Source organism: Brassica napus, chromosome C7, assembly GCF_020379485.1.
Source record: "Brassica napus cultivar Da-Ae chromosome C7, Da-Ae, whole genome shotgun sequence".
Taxonomy (NCBI): Eukaryota; Viridiplantae; Streptophyta; class Magnoliopsida; order Brassicales; family Brassicaceae; genus Brassica; species Brassica napus.
Genome location: NC_063450.1, coordinates 45,110,768 through 45,120,204, shown reverse-complemented (window position 1 = coordinate 45,120,204; position 9,437 = coordinate 45,110,768). Strand labels below are relative to the sequence as shown.

The window sequence follows — 9,437 nt, the reverse complement described above, 5'->3', positions numbered from 1 at the left end:
ATAGATCATGCAGTTGTCGATGCAAACATCTATCATCTCAGAAGGCAACCCAAGACTATAAACCAGTTTCTGAATCTCATAATAAGAATCAGCAGACACATTGTCTTCCGGCAAATACTCTTTAAACAAGTCCGCCCATTCGTTCATGCAACTTTCAGGTAGATTGTGATCAGTTTTAATATTCATCATTCTAGCAGCTAACGACAATTTAGAGAGACCTTCTCTACAACCACTGTAAAGTGGTTGATTCGCCGCGTTTAACATTTCGTAAAACTTTTTTGCATCTATATTAGGTTCTTCATCTCCATCATGAGCTACGAATGCATCAGCTACCATATCATGAACCCTATCATAATCTACCATCTCCTCTTGCTGGTAACTATGTTCATTATGCAAATGATGATCAACCGGTTCTTTTTCCTGAAAATTGCTATTACTACTACTAGCTTCATTCTGATCATAATTAAAACCTTCTCCATGTTGAAACCAGATATAGTAATTTGCCGTGAAACCTCTATTTATTAAATGCTTCCAAACATTTTCACGGTTTGCCAGTTTCGAATTGTTGCATTTCCGACAAGGACAGAACATCTTACCACTTTCTTGGGCGAGCGGTGTTGAATCTGCTTGATGCATAAATGTCTCCAGACCCGCAAGGTATTCTTTCGTCACTCTCCCGTTAGCATCTCTATGCATATACATCCACTTCCGCAACTCGTAAATATTCCCGGAGCCAGCCATTTTTTTTTCTTTCACGTTTTTTGTTGTTGGTGTGTTTAAAATGATGTTTAAACATCCATATTTATAGGAAAATTCGAATCTGGTAGTTGTAATTTTGCTATGAATTTACGACGAAAATTAATTAGGTGGGCAAAAAAAACGTGTAACACCTATAAAGTTGGTGGATTCAAAAATTTCCTCGCTAAATACACGTAAACTATTCCCTCGTAAATACCACGCAAATTTTACGTCGTATTTACGAGGAAATAGTTTTTCCTCGTAAAATACTCGTAACGTTACATCCACTTTACGACGAAACAATTTTGTCGTTACGTTACGAGGAAATAACGATGACTTTAGTTTTTCACGTAAATTCGTCGTAAACTCGACGCAAATTTACGAGGATTGTTTTTCCTCGTTAATTTTCGTCGTTAAGCATGTGTTTTCTTGTAGTGGACGAATGGGTCACGACCTAATTACAAACAATCTATGTCGGTGTGCATCTGTATTTTCCCAAATACTATGGTCTTTAGTAACTTGTCGTTGTGGAGTTTGCTTTCCCAAATCCAATGCGTGACTGGTGTCGGCTTGTATTTGAATAGTGCATTATAACTCGGGGAATCTATAAAAACACGTCTTGGCCTGCTAGGGTGGTTTTCTAAGTATATGATGTGATTACTACCAAGATGGTGGGATGATGAAACAACGTGTCCAAAACACAGCCGATGACAGAAGAAACTTTACATTATATACGTACAGTAAACCTCTAAATTCGTGTGATAAGCATCATAATACGGTATATCTGGACTTTTTTATAAGTTACGCAGATGGTCAAAATGTTACGTTGTTAGTAATATACTTTGTCAAAACTTAGGAGGAAAGACCTAGTAATAAAGAAAAGAGAGAAGAAAGGTGGAGAAGCTCCCGGAGACTAAGACAAATTAATGAATGATTCTTTCTACACCTGCTTTTTTCATAAGTTGTTGCCGATTCACACAAAAATTTCATCACGTGTTATATCTTTAGTGATCAAATATTATCAAACTAGGTGATAATCCGCGCAGGAGCACTTTGTGCAGAGTGAAATATATATATGGAAGTTTTTAATTAAAATTTTACATATGTTTAAGTTATATTCACATGGAATAAGAAATATTTTCTTTTGTAATTGTGTAATTACAAGACAAATTTGTGTAAGTATTACATAATTTATATAAAATAATTGTGTGTTTTTTTTACTTAAATTTTATCTCTCGTGTCGGACCTGCAACTTATACATAAAATAATAAATAATATATATATGTAATATGTATATAGAGATTATACGGATCAGTTAAAACATGGCAACCGAAAAACCTAAGCTTGGAACTTAGATGAAAACGTAGCTTGGGTTAAGTTGAAACTTTAAACATATATTGTGTCTGTGATTCAGTAAAAGAAATAATGTGTATGTGTTTCTGTTAGTAATAATTTGTGTATGTTCTTAAAAAAATATTTTTTTTTGCATAACATTCTCTGATCCATGAACATATTTTGGCATAATCGCCATTGAAATGCAGGACTCATAATTGACACTAAAAAGGGTCTTGATGTTTGTGGTGTCCATTTTCGGAACATGAAGTATTATTTCCATGTGTGTTTGGAGTCTACCGTAAAAAACGTATTAGAACAAAATTAGAAGAGAGTATTCTAAACAAAGAATATTCTTTTTACTACATTTGATGTCAAATGAAGAAGAAACGCGTTTTATTGTTACCAGTATAAAAATATTAAATCTAATTGCATATGTGTAGTCATTAATTTTATTAATAACAATTTATTATATAAGTACTAATGACATGTGGTGATGACACCTAAGCCAAAATGGCATATTCGTAAATAAATTAGTAAACATAGGTTAGTTTTAAAAATGCTTCTCTATTGATAATAAGGAGATATTAAAATATGTTTTTAAGAAACTTTCTAGTGGCCTTAATTTAGTCGTAAACCCTAGAAAACGATCATCAAGGTGAGTTCCAAACTGGTGAATTTTACATTGAGAACACCAAAACAAAACGGAAAACGGAAAAGAAACAGAATCAAGTAGATAGCAAGTTATTCAATTTTTTTAAGATACATAAAAAGTAGTAGAACTTTGGGGAGACCGAAACCTTACGAAACTAAATCTATATGGCTATGCGGTTAGAGAACTATGATCTGGATTTTATTTGAATATCTGAAGAGGTAGTCCGTTTGTGGGCTGCACCTTTTCTTAGAAATCAGTAGACATAGGCGTTCGGGTGTTCGATCAGTTTTGGTTTGGGGTCAATTTGGGTTCGTTTTTTTTTTAGAGAAAAAAATTGGTGTCATTCAGATATTATAAAATCTTGGTTCTGTGTCGGTTCAGGTTTACTCGGGGTTGGTTCGGATACAATAATACATTGGAACCTGGTTGAACCCGTTTTAAATTCGGGTTTGGTTCTAATTCAGGATTCAGTTATCTAAATATTGATTTGTGACTCGAAAGTACATATTTAAGTTCACAAACTTGAAAAAATAAAAACAATTTGCATTAACAAAGGCTTCATGGCATAATTAAGAAGTGGTTGCTAAGAAGAGCTAAACATAAACAAGTAAAAACTAAGAAATAACAATTCTATAAACGTTGGAAACATCATTTAAATTTTAAAAATAATATAGTTTTACAACTTGTGAAAAAAAACTTAATTACAATCAAACTTTAAATACAATGGTCAAAACATAAAAAATTTAGTATTTGAATAATTATCAAAAATATACATTAGACTAAATATTGGAGTTAATTTTCATGTAATAAATAATTATTAGAGTACTTATTGAGGATCGAGTTTGTGTTTGGTATGATGTTTTCTTGAGTTTTTAAAAATATTGAATTTTTAGATTTCTGTTGGATTCGAGTTCGGCTCGGGTAAAACCCAAAACCTGAAATACTTTAGAACAAAATCCATTTGGATATTATATCGATTTTACTCCGGTTAGATTTATTTTTTATCCGATTGAATCTGTTTGGATTTTCAGATTCGATTTCTTTCGCCTCTAGACTCTTCCTTAAATTCAGGATACTCCATTTTAATCAAAAGAAAAAGACAGAAAAAGGAAACGAGAATATGAGAGAGATTGTTCAGAAATAGGTGATAATGTGAGAGATGGTAAACAACGAACAATAATATAACAACAAAAGTGGCAGCTTTAGCAAAAATGTAAACCAACAAAAGTGGCAAACAAATAGAGGACCTACCTCGAAAATAATCGTGATGTTACAATATCCTTTCATTTCTCAATGATCAACAATAATTTTAATTTTCTTTACCTTGCAAGCCTTGTTCTTGTTAAAATATATAACTACGAGCTGGCTTTAGCAATTAATCTATATATTATTCAATAATTTATCTACCACAATATCTATTAACATTATATATAGAGTGAGTATAGCTCATAAGCTCACCACCATGCATCAAACAATTCACGCCTCTTAGCTCCATAAGCTTCTTTATTATGTTTTAGGTATTATAACATTACATGAATATATAAAAAGCAAAATTTGGAGTCTACGTGAAAAAACATGAAAACACCTTGCAGCTCTGTGGGTAAGACCCAAGAGCGTTTCTCGATAAGTCTCATATTCAGATGCATCAGAGTTCTCATCAAAAGATCTATTTCTTTCTTATCCTATTAGAAAATTTCCTTTGAAATTTTACTTTCTTCAAGTATATCTCTCTCTCTATATATTTGCTTTCTTGGGTGTTTTCAGTCTTTCAGAGGTTTTATATATATATATATATGAAACTTTGTCTACTAGTGTGCATATATAGCGGCGAAAAATGTCAAGAAAACCGTGTTGTGTCGGAGAAGGGCTGAAGAAAGGGGCATGGACCACCGAAGAAGATAAGAAACTCATCTCTTACATCCACGAACATGGAGAAGGAGGCTGGCGCGACATTCCCCAAAAAGCTGGTTAAATTTTTTTTTTGTAACACAGCTGGTTAAATATCTATGAAATTATACACATGCTTATTTAGTAATCGTACTTGTATGAAATTCTAATTAATTATGATTATGGTATGTAATTAGGGTTAAAAAGGTGTGGAAAGAGTTGTAGACTGCGTTGGACTTACTACCTAAAACCTGATGTCAAAAGAGGCGAGTTTAGTTCAGAGGAGGAACAGATTATTATTATGCTTCATGCTTCTCGTGGCAACAAGTACGTTTATATGCTTAAATGTGTGTGTATGCATGGATCCTCCAATGAATAATGAAATGCATGAAAAAGTTCCATATATTATTTTAAAGATACGATCATTATTAGTTAATATAGTCCCTTCCGCGAAAAGCTCTACAAAGGAATCATATTAATACCGTCTTTGATATCTCAATCTCTCTTCTTGCCTTTAGGTGGTCGGACATAGCGAGACATTTACCTAGAAGAACAGACAATGAGGTCAAGAATTACTGGAACACTCATCTTAAAAAGCGTTTGATCGAACAGGGTATTGATCCCGTGACTCACAAGCCACTGGCTTCTAATTCCAACCCTACCGTCAACACGCCTCCAGAGAATTTGCATTCCCTTGCTGCGCCTAGTTCCGACAAGCAACACTCCCGGTCGAGCTCATTGCCTTCCCTGTCTCGTCTTACCAACAAAGATGGGACACCAGTTCAAGGCGGTTCCTTGAGTCACAAGAAACGTTTTAAGAGGTCGAGTTCTACATCAAGGCTTTTGAACAAAGTTGCGGCTAAGGTCACTTCTGTAAAAGAAATATTGTCGGCTTCCATGGAAGGTAGCTTGAGCGCTACTACATTACCATATGCAAGCTATTCTGATGGCTTCTCTGAGCAGATTCGCAATGGAGAGGGTAGTTCCAACGCGTTCCTGACAAATACTCTCGCCGAGTTCGATCCCTTCTCCCAATCACCGTTGTACAGTGAGCATGAGATCAACGCTACTTCTGATCTCGGTATGGATTACGATTTCTCACATTTTCTTGAAAAGCTTGGGAGAGATGACCACAACGAGGAGAACGATATGAATGTCGAGTATGGTCATGATGATCTTCTTATGTCCGATGTGTCTCAAGAAGTCTCATCAACAAGCGTTGATGATCGACACAATATATTTGAAAATTTTGAGGGTTGGTCAAATTATCTTCTTGACCATGCGGATTTCGTATATGACACGGAGTCTGATACCCTCATATGAGTCTCCATTACCAAACAGAAAGGTTTCAAACTATTTGAAACTTGCCAACGAGAAGTTATGTACGTGTGTATTATTTGCATCGTTTAGTATACGTCCAAGCTTTCAGGGGTAATAATCCCGAGTTTAGGGGTTATATCATGTCAAATAAGGGTTAATCTTAAGTTTCCGCAAGAAGTAAAAATAATAATAATCGAATTAGGGTTTCTCTGCCATTGAGAACCATGCATGCATGTAACCTCACGGATCAATTGGTAATTGATTTGGGTGGGCAATGATGTTTTACAATGGTAAATATAATAAAGTTTGTTTTATTTAGCGTATTATAATTCATAATTGCAGTATAATCATGTAAAATAAAAAGGTAAAGTCCTTTATAATCATCATCAATCGTGCTCTCTTTTTCCATGCTCCTCTTTAGTGTTTCCATCTTTCCATGGCATGAAGGTGGTGGTATCTTTCGCTGGATTTGAACGGACCACAAGTCCACAACATATTTTTTTCTTTCCAATATATATGTAGAATAAATACTATTTTCAAAATAATTATAAAATAAATTCTACCGAAGAAAAAACTCAAAGGAAAAATACGTTCCAAGAACGACAAAAAAATGTACCAAAAAAACGACAAAAAAAAAGACATTCCAAGAAACTCAAGTGTATATGTGTGGTTCATAAACAGTTTAGTTTAAGCCTAAAGATCAAGAGGTGAAGCAGATAATTGGATTTGTGACCCGACAGACATCGTCTTAAAACAGAATCAAATCTAAATAATCATATGTTTATCCCCTGTATATTATTTGTGAAACATTACAACTTCTTTTTGTAGCCACATGTCATCATTAGAATGATTCTTAGAATTATTAGAGAAATAGGTTGGTCCATCTAATTATATAATAAGCATTTTATTAAACTAACCACAAATTCATTATTAATATCATTTATTATTTCTTTAAATAAAGATTACAGAATTACCTAATGTGGGTAAAATATATATGACAATTAATGATTTTGAATAATAAAGATTTGATAAAAAATGTATCTTCTATCAATTTTTTTAAATTTAAAACTATTAAAATAATTTAAAAAAAAAACATAATAACCATATTATAAAAATTTAGGGTTTTCTGTATATTTTATATTTTAAATTTTTAAAAATGACTATAAATTACTAAAACTGTTAAAAGTCTCACATTCAAATTTTGCGATCCATGGTTTAAAATTTTTGTTATGACAAAATACAAATGATTACAAAATCATATAAGTAAAAGTCTAATTTAATTAATCATTAAGATTTAAAATATATATGTATATATATCATTCTAAATTAAACTATACACCATATTGAATAAATAAATATTTTAGTTTCAAAATTTACTTTGAATAATTTTTTTGATAAAATTTTTGAACTAACATTGATAATTTGTTTTTAAATTATCAATTACTAAAATTATTAATCTCACAATGAAAATTTTGTTATCAGTAATTTAAAGTTTTTGCTATTAAAAATACACATGATAAAAAAACATATGAGTAGAAAGCATCATTTAAAAAAAAAATAGACATTAATATTAAAAATATACTATGTATGTTAATATCATTTAAATTTAATTACATATCCTATCAAAAAAAATTTTTAAATGTTTGGATTAATAAAATTGATTTATACGTTCGCACCAATTTAATTATATATGTAATAGTTACTGACTTTTAATTATTCAATATATATTTATTATTTCATAATATGTAAAAACATATAATACATAAAATAATTTATATATATAATGTTTATCCCGCGCAAGGCGTGGATCTTAATCTAGTACTATAGTATAAAGTATTATCATAGTATTTATGTGTCAAAAGTTATTACTAGTACTGTTACAGCAAATCACCATATTGGTTATAATTGTTAGATATATTATTTCGTTTCTCTGGATATGATTGTCCATCTCCTTATGGCTTTGTTTCTTTTTTTTGCTAGAACGTCAATATCACTATGAATGAGATTTTAGGTGAATACAATAAGTAAACGTAAATAAAATAGGCTCTCGCAGGAAAAAGAATAAAAACATGGAAGCTATAAGAAGTTGAGATCAGAATGAAACAGAGTTCATCAGATCCAAAGGGGACGTTATTTTTTGAACTGACGCTTATTGCGGCGACTCCATATGATTCACTTGACTTCTCTTAAATGAGGCTGAAGATGACATTGGGCGTGATCAACTGCTGGTTGTGAAACATGATCCTGTTGCTGACTTGCTTCCAGATATGGTATATAGTTGACTGCACCACCACCTTATGGCTTTGTTTCAATACTAAATTGGCTTTGTTTCAATACTAAATTTTAATGAAAACACTTGAACCCTATAAAAACACGACTGTATCTTAAAGAAAAACACGATATTTTTTTCACAGTTTGGACAAAAATAATTCAGTGCCGTAGATGGCCTTTTGACCCAAACTTATCCCTCAATGATTTAACGAAAAATAATAAAAGAATTGTAAAATGCCCCAATGATTTTACAAAGAGGCAGAAATCTACAGTGCAATTTGCAAGACCACGACCCCATTCGTGCCATGTGTCTCTTGAGCCGTGGGTAGCCTCTGCCAATATCACTAATTCTTTCTCCAAATTAGTATGTAGCGAATGTGGAGAGCCGTTGGAAACCACTTTGAAAATGTAATTTGATACTCCCTACAAGTTCATACACTTTTACGAGGTGATGTGAATTAGTTAAACAATGCAGTTATCACAAAAATCTTGGTAACAATCGTTTCTTTGACCAACGTTTTGAATCTTCTCTATACTATATGTTGATATGCCTTGAATCTGGATGTTACATCTAGGTGATGGATGTTACATCACGTATATCATACCGACTCGGTTGCATCAAGAGCGTTGCATCAAATTATTATGGATGTTACATCTGATCGTGGGCTTAGGCCCATGAGTCCTTTTAGTCTAGAGTTTTAGATGCGAGATGTTACTATATATATCTTGTATTCGAAGTAACCCTAAACTTGCACTCTGTAAGCTCAATATCGTCTCCAGTAATAAGATCTCTCTTTGCCCGTGGATGTAGCCCTAGGGGTAAACCACGTTAAATATCCGTGTCGTAGTTACATCGCTTTATTCATCTGTTTCCGCATCTGTTTCTTCTCACAATTGTTACAACAAACTGGTATCAGAGCTTCGAGTTTTGATCTAGTGAGAAGATGTCTGGAATAAGAGCGAAGATCGACAAGTTTGATGGGAGAAATAGCTTCAGTTTTTGGCAGATTAAGATGCAGGCGTTGTTGAAGCAACAAGGCATCTGGGGACCATTGCTAGAAAAGAAATCTGAAGCAGCTGATTTGGAGACTCTAGAAGAGATCTGAAGCAGCTGATTTGGAGACTCTTGATAGCTAATTCCATCATCACCATCTGCACTTGACTGATCATCATCAGTATCAGTTTCTCCTTCTATAAACTATGTGATGCCAATGAATGCTACAAAGTTAGCCAG

The 9,437-nt window shown here is 32.9% G+C and overlaps 1 protein-coding gene across 2 annotated transcripts; it reads left to right on the top strand.

Annotated features, from left to right (window-relative positions):
* The first annotated feature begins 4,144 nt into the window (after nt 1-4,144).
* On the top strand, nt 4,145-6,255 carry LOC106428039 (transcription factor MYB28-like). Of its 2 annotated transcripts, XM_013868783.3 has the most exons (4): nt 4,145-4,445; nt 4,538-4,692; nt 4,810-4,939; nt 5,131-6,255. In XM_013868783.3, exons 2-4 carry the CDS (start codon nt 4,560-4,562, stop codon nt 5,933-5,935), a joined length of 1,068 nt encoding a protein of 355 aa, XP_013724237.1. In that variant the 5' UTR covers nt 4,145-4,445; nt 4,538-4,559; the 3' UTR covers nt 5,936-6,255.
* The last annotated feature ends 3,182 nt before the right edge of the window (nt 6,256-9,437 follow it).